General features: G+C 39.9%; 1 protein-coding gene across 7 annotated transcripts in view; it reads left to right on the top strand.

Moving 5' to 3' along the window:
• The window catches only part of STARD9 (StAR related lipid transfer domain containing 9), a 244,368-nt gene that overhangs the window by 147,654 nt on the left and 78,929 nt on the right, over positions 1–17,785 (top strand). For all 7 annotated transcript variants that reach the window (XR_012159442.1, XM_073348593.1, XM_073348592.1 and 4 more), the window contains 3 exons: positions 3,164–3,211; positions 11,838–12,028; positions 16,056–16,542. Coding sequence is in view for 6 of the 7 variants with exons in the window: in XM_073348593.1 (XP_073204694.1) it covers positions 3,164–3,211; positions 11,838–12,028; positions 16,056–16,542 (726 nt within the window). In the remaining variant the exon portion in view is untranslated. The remainder of the gene's footprint in view (positions 1–3,163; positions 3,212–11,837; positions 12,029–16,055; positions 16,543–17,785) is intronic.

Genomic DNA, 17,785 nt, shown 5'->3' with positions numbered 1-17,785 from the left:
AGGTCCTAAAATCCTGAGGGGTTTAGGCATGATCTAGGATGCTGAACTGATTGGCAGTGTTAGGACTTCAGTGATTTTGCACATGCCCAAAGCCAGAAATGTAGGCATATTTTCACCAGAAGTTTAGTCTTCTAGGGAATTTTAGGCACCTCCAGGGAGAGGTAGCAACTGAGCAGAAATCTTAGTAGCTCCTAAATTCCTTTGTGGGTCTAGCCCAAAGAGATTAAGGTCAAAAGATCCCACTGATTTTGGGTGTCCAATTTGAGATGACTAGGATCAGATTTTTCAGAATACTTAGCATAGATTAGCTCATTACATGTTCAAATCACAGCTCCCATTGACTTTAGTTGCTGCTGTGAGTTCTCAGCACTTCTGCGAATCAGACCCCCGCAGGGTCTCAACTCAGGCACCCAGAAAATGAGGAACACGCAATTAGTGATAACCAGGGAAGAGTTTGGTTTAAGTGATTTGTTCAGCATCACATAGGAATGCTGTGGCATAGGCAGGGATTGAATCCAATTCTCAGGGCATTCAACTTCCTTAACCATGAAACCATCCTTTCTTTTCCTCACATGCCTTCCAGCTTGTGCAACAAAGGGGTTCTACAGACCGCAACCTCCTTTACTACACAACCTTGATTCATCCCCAGAGCAGGTCTATCATGTGCACTGAATAAAGCTGTGGAAAATATAATATGTGATTGTAATGCATTATGGTCTTTAATTTCACAAACAAGGGGGCTGAATTACTGCTGCACAGGCAACCTTAATTCTGGCATTTCCTAACTTTTGAGTGCTTAACTTTGCAACCTTAATGTTCCTTTAAGCTAGTTTTGGTGTGTAATTTAAGTTATAAAGAGGATGCAATTTGGTGTATTTATAAAACTGAATATAACCATTTTCTTATTCTTAGACAGCTGTCATGCTTCAGTGCCAATCAGGTGGTGATTTGTATTTAATTGTGGGGGAAAGAACAATAACTGCTTCCATAGTTCTCCTCAAGCATCAACCCATTTCTTTGCTAGAGTTATTCTAGTGGAATAGCAAAATTCAGCATCTTTAAACTCTCTTGGAATGTTTTGCCTTTTTATATTTATGAACATGAAGCATTCATCCTTATACAGTATTTGTGCATTCTTTCTGTGTTACTGGCTCCAAGTGTGTACTGTGTGCTCTCCTTCTCTCAGGATCCTCCTAAGCTAATTTATTTTAATTTTAATACAGAGATACCTTTTTTTACAAAACAATATTTGGTATTTATTTGTTTTGTACAATGTACCAGGTCATGTCACTTTAACCTCCCTTCCCCCCAGAATGGAAAAATTTACAAATAAGACGTTTGCTAATGATCTACATGATGCCAAGAGACTCACTACACAGTTTTGAATATAAAAGAGGTAGAAACTTTGTTGTAGGCTCTCAATGATGGGCATCAGATATTTGCACACATCTCAAGGCATAGAATCATAGAATATCAGGGTTGGAAGGGACCTCAGGAGGTCATCTAGTCCAACCCCCTGCTCAAAGCAGGACCAATCCCCAATTTTTGCCCCAGATCCCAAATGGCCCCCTCAAGGATTGAACTCACAACCCTGGGTTTAGCAGGCCAATGCTCAAACCACTGAGCTATCCCTCCCCCCAAACCACTGCCCTATGCTAGGCCACTGCCCTATGCTAGAATAAATATCAAGGAGATGTGAGATAAAACTGGGGCTGCTTTACAGAGGATATAATTCCTGCTACTGCTACTCCTAGTGAAGTGCTAGTTTAGTGTGAATGCTTATGGTGCAGAAAATGAGTTCTAAGCAGAGCATGAAGTCCATAGGTGAAAAGCCTGACTTAATGAAAGCAATGGGACTTTTGCCTTTGACTTAAATGAGATTTTACTTCATGTGCAAAAGTATTCATAGGCCTGGGGTCACGACAATCTTTGACCAAACCCTGCTCTTTGTTAAATGCAAGTATAATTATTTTCATTTGAAATACAACCATTTGCCTCCAACAGGCTTCTGACTATTCCCTTGAAGACTCACAGGCTAGAGCAGGAATTGGCAACCTTTGGCACATGGCCCATCAGGGAAATCCTCTGGCGGGCCGGGACGGCCTGTCCACCCGCAGCGTCCGCAGGTCCGGCCGACCACAGCTCCCACAGGCCGCGGTTCGCAGCTCCAGGCCAATGTGGGCTGCGGGAAGTGGTATGGGCCGAGAGATGTGCAGGCCGCCATTTCCCGCAGCCCCCACCGGCCTGGAACAGCAAACCACGGCCCGCGGGAGCTGCTACCGGCAGGACCCGCGGACGCTGCAGGCAAACAAACCGTCCCGGCCCACCAGCAGACCTCCCTGCAGGCCATGTGCCAAAGATTGCCAATCCCTGGGTTAGAGGTTTCCATTGTTGTGTCCTATTGTATTATAGTGTTAGAAGATGGACGAAACCAAACTACCAGCCCTCCACAATCAGTTGTGACTGCATATAGAAAAGAACAAATTAAGTAAACAAAACCAATATGGAATGTTGTGAATCATACAACAGCATTTATAATATGTATAAATTGTATACATCTAGGATTGTATATCACTGTTTTGTTTTGTTTTTTTAGTGAGTGTTCGAGTTGCCCTCATAAACTAGATAGGATTGAGGGCTATTTCTGATTGATTTCCAGATTATGTATAGAAGCACATTCCTTTAGGATGGGAATATGCTATGTTATAGTGTATAATGTTGCTTTCCATTTTGCCATGATTATCTTAAACCGTTACTCTGAAAATGAAACTTTTTGGTGTCCTGCTTATTTGAATTTTTATTAATGACTGTTACTGATATAATGTGCGAGTAGTTTTTCTTAGCTGTGTTTTACCTGAAGAAATCCAGCAATCTTTTTTTTTGTTTCTTTCCTGCAGTCTTTCCACAAAGTTAAACTAAATTTTTCTTCCCATGCACTAAGTGATAAGTGTGTCTCTTATTCCAGATAAGTGGATTTGCTCATGTGATTGAAATGTTTCCCCCTAAGAGGATCAGCACAAAGGTCTATAATATAGGGCTAAAATGGGTCTGAAGTGGTCTGTAGATGTTGCAGAGGTCCTCTCTACAGAGCAGATCAATGTCACCTAGTAGAAGTGTATCTGAAATACAGTACTGACTAATATATTTCTTCATTTTCCCACAGTCAAAAGCATATAGGCCATGAGGAGTGCAAACATTCAGCTGAAATGAGGTAAGACAATAGCTTGAAGTTAGTAGCTTGCATCATGAGATTTTGTGCACAGGTCTCCAATCTTTGCAAATGAGTATCCATTCTCATGCAGACTTTGAGAATTACAGATATGTGAGGCTCAGAGAAATTGATACTGGTGCAAAGATGCAGTCAGCTCCTTCCTCTGTAATCATTAGGTCTTCATCTCCATTCTTGCCTCATCCTGTTCAGATGTGGGAATTACACCATATTTTTCAGAGCAATAGCATTGTTTAATTGCTTAATTTTCTAGGCTTTCTTAGTTATGACTATCACAAGTTAGAATTATTAGGATCATGTCAAAACCATGTTGATTTTCTGGCCTTTCTAGCCCTTCCTTTCCCGATTGGCTGCTGTGGGAGGAGGCAGTTTGGACCACGATAATCCAAGTGCATTGGGTTTTTATTTTGATTTCATCACACTGAGGTGTAAGAACGGCAATTTGCAATCGAAGTACAGATGAGACCCTATTGCTTGCTGCCATGATGCTATTCTTATTTCACATTTGATGCTTTTTTGCTTTAGTGGCTTGCCAAGCTATTAAACTCAAGTCCCAAGTGAGACAAACCTAACATTCTAATGGATTCAACCTCAAAGCTGCACTGACCAATTGTTGTGGGTTTTTTTTAGTGTTGTAAGTGCAATTTAACAAATGGATTGCAAATGACCCTGCAAAGCTTCTTCATCTCATCTCAGGGTTCTTTTTTTCAGTTATACTGTAAGCGTGATAATGCTAGTTTTGAGGGGATAGAGTGCTATAAGTCAAATGCTGCAGTTGGAAGGAGCTGTGGAGTAATTGTTGACTAACTCCCAACATTATTCCAGCTGACATAGGACTGAGTAGTGTCAAAAATGGATGGGTGAAATTCACACCTATGCAAAGGGTCAGCACCCTTGCGCCTTCCAAGTAGGGCTTAAACATGACTCAAGCAGAACTCAGTGATGTGTAAGCTGGCTCTCTACCCAGGGCTGAATTTCACCCATTTGGAATAAACATAAAGAACATCATGCCATTTTCACTTTTAATTGTAATATTTTTATGAGTGTCAATTTGGTAATTGACATAAATTCTCATAAATTCATTGTAGACTTTTATGTGTAACCAGGTCAAGCCTGTACTTTTTGTTCCCTTGATAAGAATAGAATAACTACAAACATTCACAGTGAAATAATATTAAGGCTCTAACTCAGTCTGACAAAAGCAGGTAATTGAAATGTAATGCCAGATGTATTTGTCCTTTATGTACCAGGCCCAATTTAACAAACTTTATTCTTGTAAGTATTCCTAATCTCACGAAAGGTAGTTCCACTGACTTGTATGGGACTACTTGCATGTGCGAGGACTAATCATATGATTAATGTTTGTAGAATTGGGCCCTATGTCTGGTGGTTCTAGGGATCTCCAAACTGTATAGGGTCCGGTACAATATCTACTCATACTAGGTGAATACTGGTTGAACTACCAATACAATAGGTACAAAAGTTAAATCCTAGTGCCACAGAAGTCACAGAGAGTTTTACTGTTGACTTCGGTAGGGCCAGGATTTCACTCAAAGAGAAAGAAAGAATGTTACTTTTTACTAAGAAAGGGCCCACTGGAAAACAAGTCAGTCTGTTTTTAAAATCCCAATAAAAACTAGCTTCAGAATAATGCATTACATAAATACTGCATATCAGAATTAATGGATTTAAAACAAAACCTATGCTTCATCATTAGGGGTCTCAGATATTCAAATAATCACCATATATCCCAAATTTCCTTGATAAATTGTGCTCTGTTTTAATGATGAGGGATGGCATTATAGAATAAATTGTTTAAGAAGCCCAAGTGTTTTAAGATCAAAATCAGGCCCATGTAACAAAAAAATACAAAAAACTAGAAAACGAAAGAAGCAGCATCCCAGAAATATAAGCTGAAGATGCATTTTAGTTTCTTGGAGAAATAATCCACTTTTATATAACACATCCAAGCTTCCTTCTTTCTCTTTCTTCCCTTCCTCTGCCCCCCACCTCCTTTTTTTTAAATTACAACGGTGGTGTTTTTTCATCCAGTTTAAAAGAATAAAAAAATCAAATGGTTTATTTATAAATATTGGAAGACACTGTAATTCATGTTAACATACTTAATCCATTGCAATATGGTGAACAAGGAGAATTTCCTGTTAATATTCTCATAATAATAATAATAATATGAAATTCTAATAATGGCTCTCATTTGGAGATCTCAGAGCTTTATATTTCTGAAGTACGTAATGGATCACTTCACCCACCTGTGAAATACTGTCACATCTGGGGTGGGATACAGCAGCTGAATAACAGTGCACAGCGGCATTATATAGCACTTCAGCACACGAACTGAAGAATGCTATATTCAGTTGAAATCACGGGGAGGCTGAGATAGAGTGTAATTCCAACTGAGCTAGAATTTTGCAGAGACACCATTGTCCTCTATGGAGCATATGTTGTGTCTTGACTTACAGGAGTCTTATTCTGGACTAGGGAAAGGACTGTAAATTTATTCTCCAGAGGCAGTGTGCGTGTCTCGTTGCTGGCCAGAGGGATAGGACTGTCTTACAGAGATGCTCAGATGTGTTGTTGGTAGGTCACTTCTGGCTGGTGGTGTTATGTCTGCATATTTAGGCAGTAGAAGGAGTTGGTCATACTCTTAAGAGGAGAACATAAGACAATTGAACAATCACACTAGTCAGCAGACATTTTTTTTCTTTAAGCACACCAGCTTGTCAAAGAACTAAATGCCTGTCTTGCAGGATGATGATGTCCCTTCTCCAGCCTTTAGGGATTTCCCTTCGTGTGCTTGTTTTCAAAGATCACATATGGCTCTTCTACCGTTTTTAATTCATTTTCTTTCTGCATATAATTGTGTAACCTGCAGAGTGTCAAGAGATTTGGGAAGGAGATAACACAAAATGTTCAGAGCCATTTTATCGCTTTTCCCTTTAAGAGCTCATAAGCTTTAAATTCTGTGATGTGAGCAGATATGTATAGCTAGTTTCCTAGGGTGGTCCTGTGCAGTTGCTGTAATCCTCTACTTGCTGTGTGTTACTCTGAGGCTATGGTGTGGTGTGGGAAAGGAGCCTTCTGATTGGACAAATGTGCTGGTGAGGGGATATAGTAGAGAAAAATGCAAATCAGTGGATGGGCTAGAAACCCGGACTTGTAATTGCTTTTATTGCCAGCCTGTCTTGCTTTGCAAATATACAGTGGGAAAAAAAATCTACTCTGATTTTTTTTGGTTTATATAATAAAGAAAAATTTAACTGGAATCTGGATCGGCAGTAAGAAGGGGGAAAACTGTCTGATTTGAGTGATGGTTTTTCTGTCTTTAAATCAGTAAAACTGGTGTTAAGGGACAGTATTTTTTTTCTTTTGTAATACTACTTTGCTTAAGTTTCTTGTTTTGAGCCTTAATGTTACATTGCAAGAAGCACTCTGCTTCATTACAGGGCTATCGCTGCCATAGTTACTGAAAACTGCATTATGCTGTAGAAGCTGCCAGCCTCTGCATCAGCCTTGGAAGTGTTTCGGGAAGAGGGGAGGGGAATTACACAATAGGACTCCAGAAAGCTGACAGCAAAACAGGCTGGAGAAAATGTGGATCTACAGCAGGTTCATTTAGCATGCCTAATGCAAACTTTGTGGATAGAAAGATGAGATGAAAAACAATCCAGCTTTGTTACAATATGAAGATTTTCTCAGTAATTTATTACCATTAGGTTAAGGTTGGTATTTTTTTTTTTTTGGCTGCCTACTTAATAGTTTTAAATGTTTACTTAGAGGAGGATGAACTGTTAATATTTCTATTGTATTTGGTAAATCTGGGGTGTGTGTACAATTCTACAGCGGCAAACCGCTGTCCTTTATTATGAGCTTGCTTTTTGACATGCTGTGCACCACTAAATGGTGGTCTTGTCTATCTGGGTTTCTGTTTTGGAGATAGATGCTCAGCTCTGCAGAATTTAAACGGCTTACCCTATGCCTGTCCTGATGTTAAATTATTTTATTTCCTTATAGTGCTACATGAACTGTTTATGTATGCATGTGGATTTGGGAGAGAAGGGGTGCAAGCAATAGAGGGAACTGATCCCTGCTTGAAATACATAGATTTGGAATATATGAAACAAGATGAAATCTTACTGGTGTGTCCGGTTCAGGGTATGTTTCAGTGGACCAATGAAACAACCACCTGTACTTACCTTGGAATATGTTAATTTGTTTTTGTAACATAAGATGACCTTCATTTTTAGTTAATAATTCAGATGTATTTTGAACATATTAATTGGACTTTAAATTGTCTGTTTGGAAAATTCAGCTACCAGATATGTTAGCATTTTATTTTCTTGTTTGGCTATTGTCACTTCATTTATAACTTCACTTTATCATTTTCACAAACCAGCAAGGATAATTTGGGGTGACTGTAAAACGTTCAGAATGTAAATGGGAAACATTTTGGATTCATATAATTGTTTTTATCACTGAATGTGGAGTGACAGATCTGAATCCCAAATCCAAGCAAATCACATTATTCGCAAGATCACTAGCCTCACAGCCAGTGGAAAAACACTCCATGTTCTGCCATACCTGTATTATGTAAGCAGCAGCCTGTGAATTTTCATTATCTCTCTCCTCCTCCTCAGAGAAACCGTTGTCAAGCAGTAAATGTATTAAGGCTGGTTGGTGGTCCGTCCTAGCCTGTGCATGGGTACTCAGGCCTTTCTTCATTGCTATGTCTGATTTTTATCTCATACTACTAAAAACAGAGAGAGAAGGCAGAGACACCGATATAGCAACAGAATTGTAACTAGCATGTGCGTCTTGCTCTTTTAGCAATAATAGGACAATATTCCCTTCCTCTGTTACAGAATCAATTACCTCAGAGAGGTAAAGAGCCATAGCTCTTTGTCCACATAATGAAAACATAGGATTATAACAGTATGATAATAATTGTAGTCATGGTGTTTTCTAAGTGTTGCAAAGCATTTCTGATTGCAGTGGGGTATGGGTATACTTCCGTGTACTGTGTCTTTCAGGGACGTATTCCTAGTACGGAGCTTTCAATAGTGTAAGTAGGTTTGGCTAGTATTGTCCTGCTGAATGTGCAAACTCTAAATTTTAACATTGGGGAGATTAACTAGCTTCATGCCAATTCAGCAAAAACAAACTCTCATGTGAGTGGATATGCTAGTGCTGCTGGTACAGCAGAATTATTGCTATGTAAAACTTTTAAAATGTTTTCATTGGGGGGCACAAAGGCTCTTTAAAGCTTTACAGTTTCCTTTAAAAAGAGCAAAAGTGTCAATCTAGAATCAGAAACGTAGGTTGGCAGGAACCTTGAGAAGTCATCAAATTCAGTCCCCTGTGCTGAGGTGGGACCAAGTAAACCGAGACAATCCCTGGCAGCTGTTTGTCCAACCTGTTTGTACAAACCTTCTGTGATGGGAATTCTACAACCTCCCTTGGAAGCCTGTCCCAGGGCTTAACCACCCTTTATAGTCAGAAAGTTTTTCCTGATATCTAACCTAAATCTCCTTTGATGCTTGTCCTATATTCAGTGGGCATGGAGAACAATTGATCACAGTTCTTTTTATAACAGTCCTTAATATGTTTGAAGACCTGTAATCAGTTCTTCCCTCCCGCATCATTTTTTCTCAAAACTAAACATGCCCAGTTTTTTTAACCTTTTGTCATTGGTCAGGTTTTCTAAACCATTGATCATTTTTGTTGCTCTCCTTTGGACTGTCTCTTATTTGTTCAAATTTTTCCTGAAGTGTGGTGCCCAGAATTGGACACAGCACTCTAGCTGAGGCCTCATCTGTGCTGAATAGAGCAGGACAGTTACCTCCTGTCTTACATACAAGACTCCTGTTAATACACTCCAGAATGATGTTAACCTGTTTCACAACGACATTACATTGTTGATTCATTTTCAATTTGTGATACACTATAACCTCCAGATCCTTTTTAGCTTTACTACCAATTAACCAATTATTCCTCATTTGTAGCTGTGCATTTGATTTTTCCTTTCTAAGTGTAGCACTTTTCACTTGTCTTTATGGAATTTCATCTTGTTGATTTCAGACCAAGTCTCCAATTTGTCAAGATAATTTTGAATTCTAATTGTGTCCTCCAAAGTGCTAACACCTTCCAGTTTGGTGTAATCTGCAAATTTTATAAGCATACTCTCCACTCCATTATCCGAGTCATTAGTGAAAATACTGAATAGTACCAGATGCAGGCCTGACCCCTAGGGAGCCCCCCTAGATACACCCTCCTAGTTTGACCGTGAGCAGTTGATAATTACTCTGAGTATGATCTTTCAATCAGTTTTGCACACACTTTATAGTAATTTCATCTACATCACATTTCCCTAGTTTGCTTTTAAGAATGTCACATGGGACTGTCTCAAAAGTCTTACTAAAATCAAGATATATATCATCTACTGTTTTCCTACCCCAATCCACTAGGCCAGTAACCCTGTCAAAGAAGGAAATTAGGGGTGGTTTGTCATGATTTGTTCTTTACAAATATCTGTTGGCTATTCCTTATAATCCTGTTGTCCTCTAAGTGCTTACAAATTGACTGTTAAATAATTTGTTCCTGTATCTTTCCAGGTATCAAAATTAGGCTGACTGGTCTATAATTCCCAGCTTCTCCTTTGTACCCCTATTTGAAAATAGGTACTTAGTTTGTGTTTCTCCAGTTCTCGGACCTCATATCCTCCCTGCATCCTCAATGATAATTGCTAACAGTTCCAAGATTGCTTCAGTTGGTTCCTTAAGTGCTCTAGGATGTATTTTATGAGGCCCTGCAGACCTGAATACATCTAACTAATCTAAATATTCTTTAACCTGTTCTTTCCCTCTTTTGACTTGCGTTCCTTCCCCCTTGTTGCTAATATTAATTGTATTGTATCTGATCACCATTAAGCTTTTTAGTGAAGACTGAAGCAAAATAGGCATTAAACACCTCAACCTTCTTGATGTCATCAGTTATTAGCTCTCCTTCCCCATTAAGTAGAGGACCTACACTTTTGTTCATATTTCTCTTGTTCCTAATGTATTTAAACAATTCCATCTTAGTCCGTTTCATGTCCCTTGCTACGTGTAACTCATTTTGTGCCTTAGTTTTTCTGATTTATGTCCCTACATGCTTGTGCTGTTCTTTTGTAATCCTCCTTAGCACTTTGCCCAGGTTCCACTTTTTGTAGGATTCCTTTTTGGTTTTCAGGTCATTAAAGAGCTCCTGATGGAGCCATATTGGCCTCTTATTATTTTTCCTATCGTCCTTCGCATCAGAATAGTTTTCAGTTGTGCCTTTAATATTGTCCCCTTTAGAAACTGCCAGCTCTCCTGAACACCTTTTTCCCATAGATTTTCTTCCCAGGGGACCTTACCTACCAGTTCTCTGAGTTTGTTTAAAATCTGATTTTTTGAACACCATTGTCCTTATGCTGCCACTCTTGCTCCTTCTTTCCTATCTATCTATCATTTCATGATCACTTTCACCCAAATTGCTGTCCACCTTCCTATTCACTGCCAGTTCATCCCTGTTGGTCAGAATCGAGTCTAAAATGGCTAAATTAGCTATAATTTTGTAAATAAAAGTTTTATTCGTTCCTAAAATGAATCTGTAAAAATGGCATTTTCTATGTTTATTCTTTTTCAATGTTTTACACATTTAATTTGCTAAGTTTACAAGTAAAAAATGGTTTTCAAAAGCAAAAATCCAAATGTGGTTCATGCATCATTCCTGTAAATATTCTACAGTTGAACCTTAATTATTAATTGTGGTGTTGATGCACAAACCAGAATGGAATCCAGCTCCCTCTTTTCATAACTATGAGTGGCTTAACACTACTAATGTAAGAGAAGCTAGTAAAAAATTATTTTGTCATTGAAATACATGTGTACGTATCTTGGAATTCACTCGGAGAAGAACTGTTAAAGTGTTTTTTTTTTAACATAGTCACCTTTCTGACGATAACTGCACTTAAAATATAGAAGAAGCAGCCTTATCTAGTGGTTAGAGCAGAGAATTTGGTGACAAGATCTGGGCTCTTATGTTGACTGTATTAGCGACTGACTGTGTAACCTTGGGTTACTCGCTTAACCTCACTAGGCTTCAGGTTTTTTTGGTCTGTAACAAAAGAATAATAATGACTTGTCACTTTTGCAAAGTACTTTGAAATCTTCAGATGAAAGGCACAGCATGCAAGGTATTTTTACATATTTAAAAGAAAAGGATCTCCTTATAGGATGACCTTAAACAAAAATGATCAGTGACAATATTAACAAGTTACCTTTGCTATTAACTTTCTAATGATGGAATTTTCTGTTTTACCATGAGAAACCTCGTATGGTAGCTTTTACTGATTTATATGGGATTGTGACATACTATGTATGACATCACATATGCAACTACCTTAGCACCATATGATCTTGGCAGAATTTTCTACCCCTTAAATGTGTTTGATTGTACACACAATAGCTTGAATTTTGTCTGATTTAAGGGTCTGTCTAACATAAAGAAATGTCTTAACAAAAAAAGTTTGTGTTTCTTGGTTTAAAATCATTGTTAACATTTCTAACAGCAGAGAGATAGATTTTGTGCATGAAGAATACAAGCAGAAGCTGAGAGATCAGGAAGCTTTCCACAGGGAACACGTTCAACAGCAGCAGCTCTACGTTGAGGATTTAAAGCAGCAGATCCTGGCAGGACAGATCAAAGCAGAGCATGAACTAGAATATGACCAGGCACTAATCAACCAGCAGATCAGAGAAAGTGGGTGTCTCTCTCTCTTTCTCTCTCTTTCTCTCTCTCTCTACTTCCCTTCTTTTACTGCATTCCTTCATTGCTGTTTTCATTTTTCTCCCCTTTTTACATTTTTGGACCGTTGGTGGAGTCTTTGACAGTTAACTAGTTTTCTCCTATAATTGCCCTCCTTATGAGGACAGTTATCAAACTTTTGCTGATAGAGGACTAATGGAATTCATTAGCACCTTGCCTGCAGCACTGGTTTATTAGCTTGGGGGTTCACTGCTGAGTGGTGGAAGTACTACTACTCCTGCGGGAATTCTGGGCCACTGTGCAATACAGAATTTGCACGGAAATTAATGTTCTGCGCAGAATTTCCTTTTCCCCCACAGAAATGAACTGGAGAGCTGCTGGCCACCAATAGGGGCTGCTGGATCATGCAGAGTCCAGCTCGCAAATACAGTAGAAGACACTGCCTGGGGGAGGGGAAGGGAGCCGGAAGGCTCCAGGCAGCTGCAGTTCCCAGCATGCCCTGAAGGAAGGAGGCAGCATGCAGGAAACTCCAGAGAAGCCCAGGATGCAGTATCAGGCTGTTCTCCCTCTTGATCTCTGGGGCGGGGGATAGGAGGTGTGGGTGTCTGGACTGGTGTGGGGGGTGGCGGCTGGACACTGAGGAGTTGAGGGTGTGAGTGTCTGGGTTGGGGAGAGGGGCGGCTGGGCTCTGGGGGGGATAGGGGGTGCGAGTGTCTAGGTTCGGGGGGTCCCACAGCTCAGTTTGGCCCACAGCTGGGCCCTGGGGGTAGGGGATGAGAATGTCTGGGCTATGGGGTGCCCCACGGCTGGGCTCTGAGGGGAGGGGATGTGGGTGTCTGACCCCGCAGCTGGGCCCTGGGGGTAGGGGATGAGAATGTCTGGGCTATGGGGTGCCCCACGGCTGGGCTCTGAGGGGAGGGGATGTGGGTGTCTGACCCCGCAGCTGGGCTCGGGGTGGGGGGCGGGCAGAGAAACAGGAACTTGGTTGTCATAGGGGTTTCTTTAACTCTCTGCTCATGGGGGACTTTTTTGTTGTTGTTCTGTATTGCTGGAAGGTATTTTGAAGTAAATTACAAAAATAATTGAAACTGGCATGATTATATAGCAGGGGTGGCCAAACTGTGACTCTCAAGCTACATGCGACTCTTGTACCATTAAAGTACAGCTTGCGTAGCCCCCCACATCTTCCCCCATTCTCCACCTATCAGACTGGGGGATAGCTCAGGACCTCTGCCTTCCAGCGGGGTGGTGGGGTAGGGACTTCTACCCAGCGGGTGGGGCGGGTCAGAGCTTCAGCCCTACGGGGTGCACCTGCCAGGGCTCGGGGCTTCAGCAGGAGTGGGGCTGAAACCCCAACCCCTGGCTCCCAGCAGGTGTGCCCCAGCTCTCGAACTTCTGAAGATGACATATGTGGCTCGGAGGGCCAATAATATGCAGAACTTTAAAATATTGTTTGCAGATTTTATAATTTTTTGGCACAGAATTTCCCCAGGAGTAGTACTACTTGTTTTATGGCATGGAGCTCAATGCCTCTCCTGATACTCCCGGTTGCTGCTTGTATTGCGTGGCTCTATTTAAGTATTTAACTCAAGTGCCCCTTATGGCAGTGTGGAGTGACTTGGCTATCTGGGTTTTTTCCTTTTTTAAATGTCTAACTGTTATCTCTTGAATTTATCCTGGGAAGTTGAAACCCAAGAAGGCCTTTCAAGGCTGAGATAATTTCTGATGAAAGGCATGTGGGGAGTTGCTCTTTGAAGACAAACTGTTATACACACCAGCACACACTGATGGAACAACTCATGCTTGCAACTGCAGTAAAGATCTGTGGGTGTTATATCCTTACAGGTATCACCTGTAAAATGGCATAGACCATATTCACACACTCATAGTCCATTTCACTCTCAAACTGATGTTCATAGGAAAATGTATGTGCACAGGCCCATGGCATGGATTGAAATCTTCTGCAGATTCCATGTGAAACCTAAATAATGAAACCAATTAAATACAGAGAGAACCAAAAATTACAAGAGGGACAAACGTGAAAAGGAAGAGACAATTTGTTTAAAATCTAGGTCAACACATAATATATAATATGAAATTTACAAGGGACACTCAAGTTTAGGGGTAAAATCATGGCCCTGCTGAAGTAAAAGTGAGTTTTGCCATTGACTTCAGTGGGACCAGAATTTCACCTAGGTTTCAAAAATTTGCTTGATGGCAGCTCTGTACAATAATTCATTTTGTTGGCCTCTAAAACTATTAATTTTGACCTTCTCTAAATGTGATTGACACCTTCCAGTCAAATGCTTTCATATCTTTGTCAGTACTGAGCAAGAAGTGTCCTGCAGTAGTTGAAGCAGAGTCTAATTAATTATACGTTAAAACTGCAACATTACTATTACATCATGGTCTCTTCTCTGTCTGTACATTCAAATGGAAATTACAGACCGTTTCTCCAGTTTGTCCAGATCATTTTGAATTTTAATCCTATCCTAAAAGCACTTGCAACCCCTCCCAGCTTTATAAGTGTACTCCCTGTGCTATTATCTAAATCATTGATGAAGATATTGAACAGAACCAGACCCAGAACTGATCCCTGCGGACGTCTCGTGACAGTTATGTTCTGCAGGGACAATGAAGCAGTTGACTTATGAGCACAGGAAACAGAACTTTCAGATCTAGAACTAGTTTATGGAACTCATAAGAGATAAGAATGACCGTGGAACTAACCACTTTCAGAGCTAAATGCAAATTCCATTTTATTGACTTAGCTTTCCCTCACTTTAGATGAACATACACATCAGCATAAACGAGCAAAACCAAACCAACAAATATAATACATAAATTAAGTTGTTTCTTCAACAGGCTGGGAAAGAAGAAAGGGGAATATAGAGAACTATTGTTATCTCTATTTTTAAATACTTTCAAAGCACTCAAATACTATGGGGATATGGACCATAGATAGAGGAGCTAGAGAGTTAGGTTGTTTAAGTGCATATACTTTCAATGGAGTCACTAAAAATTCAGGAAATTACTAGTTAAGACAACGTCAACATGTAGGCAAAACTCAATTCCCATATCTTGTTAGCCAAATGTAACACCCAAATGCTTTGGGCACCTTGGCTCCACAACCCACTGCCTTTCAGTTCCATCATAGACCTACCCACAATGCACATTTTCAGTTCCTTAAAATCACATATACAAACAATAATCTGATCTCAGAAATGTTAAGGTAGAAGTATAGGAAGTTTCTTCCATTTTGAAAGTCAATACTGTTGGAGACACACACATTAAATGAGGAATACCAATAGAACTTGGTAACACCTCTCAAACCAGCAGGAAACATTAAGTGTATCCACTGCATTTTAAGGTCAAAGTTTGAATGATTTTTGAGGAATTAGATGTGTAGATGCTTATCCCTATAGAAGTTACTTGCCATTGCAAATTCTTGCTAGAGAAAGCTTATCCCATCAGCTCCCTTAATGAAGCTGATGGGATAAGCTTTTAAAACCAACTCCACCACTGATGCAGCATACTTGTAGTCAGCTTTCCAAGTCTTATCCCAGTTGGAGGTCTCTCCATTACTAATACAGCACAATGCTGCCACTAGAGGGGATGTGACATATCAACTTTCTCTAGATTTGTTGGATCACAAGTTTTGTTCCTTTGGTATCCAGCAAGTACAGATCAGAGAATCCCTTTTGTCTGGCTGCCTGCTTCTGCCTTTAATCTGGCTTCCTGCTTCTGTCCCGTCTGTGTACCCTTGAGACGCTAGAGAAGGAAGGGATCTTAGAATTAAGAAAGGCAGTGGGGGTAGGCCAACAATATACTGAAGCAGAACAGAAGAGATGTCTGATAGCAGCCATTTTAAATATCCTGATCTGGTTTAAATGATTCATACAAAGTCTTAATGTATAATTGATTACACCCTTCAGGTGGGTCTTTGCTGCTGATTGAAATTAGGAACAGGATAATAATGAAGACATTTTCTAATATTTTTCTTTTATAATTTTGCTTATAGACCAACAGTGGCTTATTAACGAGAAGAAACAACTGGCTTCCCTTCAACCGCAGCAGAGGGAGTTTGCTGTACAGACAGAGTCTAAGTCATATGCAGAAGCTGAAGTGCAGAATACTGTGGATTTGGAGATCTGTCCTTCCCTGGTAGTGCAGAACAGGAAGAGGCTGGTACAGCTGGAGCTTTTGCGGAGATACTCTTTAAAGAAAGCAGAAAGAAACATAAGGCGGAAAAAGGTCAAGTTCCAGTTGGAGAGGATTGTCAAGAAGCAAAAATTACTGGAAGCCAAGAGAAACCTAGAGCAGCTAGAGGCCAGCTTCTGGCTCAGTGAGGATAACTTGAAACAGTCCCAAGTCCTGAACCAAAACACCACAATTACCTCCTGGGATCACAAGTTGCAAAGGAAAAGCAAGTCATTTGGTTCAAGTTCCTTGCAACCAAGAAGACATTCTTTCTGTAATCTTTACCCACCACATGTACCCATTTACAGGTAAGTAAACTTTTATAGAATTTTCCATATTAGTTCCAAGTTTAAGAAATATTTGCTGCCCTACGATCAGGTAATGTACTAAAAACATTTTTATAAGGGTATATTAACCCAAACTTTGTATAAGTCAAAACCCTGATCCATCTTATAAAAGCAGCTACACCACTCTCACTTCCCTTTAAGTCTCCAGTCTTATTTTATGACACATTTTTAAGCGGTTTGTCCTTGCTTTCAAGACTCTGCACCCCTCCCTAAATCTTTGACCTAGTCTCCTTTCACATTGCCCCTGCCTCCTTGATACCCCTTTCACTGGCTCTCACACATGTCTTTGCACCTTTTACTTTAGGTTTGGAATCTCTTTCCTGGACTCTTGGTCAAGACTTTATTTTTGCCTGATCAAACCACTCCTAAAAATTCACTTCTGCAGTGTCACTTTAAAAGATAAACAGGGGTACCCTTAACCACCCCCAACACACCCACAACATTTGGACCACCAAAACGTATATATGCTTAAGTATATATACTTGGGCTGTCAATTAATCGCAATTAACTAACGCGATTAACTCAAAAAATTTAATTGTGGTTAAAAAAATAAATCATAGTTTTAATCGCACTGTTAAACAATAGAATACCAACTGAAATTTTATTAAATATTTTGGATGTTTTTCTACATATTCATATATATTCTGTGTTGTAGTTGAAATCAAAGTGTATGTTTTTTATTACAAATATTTGCACTGTAAAAATGATAAACAAAAGAATTAGTATTTTTCAATTCACCTCATACAAGTACTGTAGTGCAGTCTCTTTGTTGGGAAAGTGCAACTTACAAATGTAGATTTTTTTGGTTACATGACCGCACTCAAAAACAAAACAATGTAAAACTTTAGAGCCTACAAGTCCACTCAGTCCTACTTCTTGTTCAGCCAATCGCTAAGACAAACAAGTTTGTTTACATTGATGGGAGATATTGCTGCCTGCTTTACAATGTCGCCTGAAATGAGAACAGGTATTTTCATGGCACTTTTGTAGCCGGCACTGCAAGGTATTTACGTGTCAGATATGCTAAACATTCATATGCCCCTTCATTCTTCAGCCACCATTCCAGGGGACATGCTTCTATGCTGAGGACGCTTGTTAAAAAAAAATGTGTTAATTAAATTTGTGACTGAACTCCTTGGGGAAGAATTGTATGTCTCCTGCTCTGTTTTACCGGCATTCTGCCATATATTTCATGTTATAGCCA

The sequence above is a fragment of the Lepidochelys kempii genome, chromosome 6 (genome assembly GCF_965140265.1).
Source record: "Lepidochelys kempii isolate rLepKem1 chromosome 6, rLepKem1.hap2, whole genome shotgun sequence".
Taxonomy (NCBI): domain Eukaryota; kingdom Metazoa; phylum Chordata; order Testudines; family Cheloniidae; genus Lepidochelys; species Lepidochelys kempii.
Note: the sequence above shows the minus strand (reverse complement) of the source record. Positions and strands in the feature narration are given on the sequence as shown.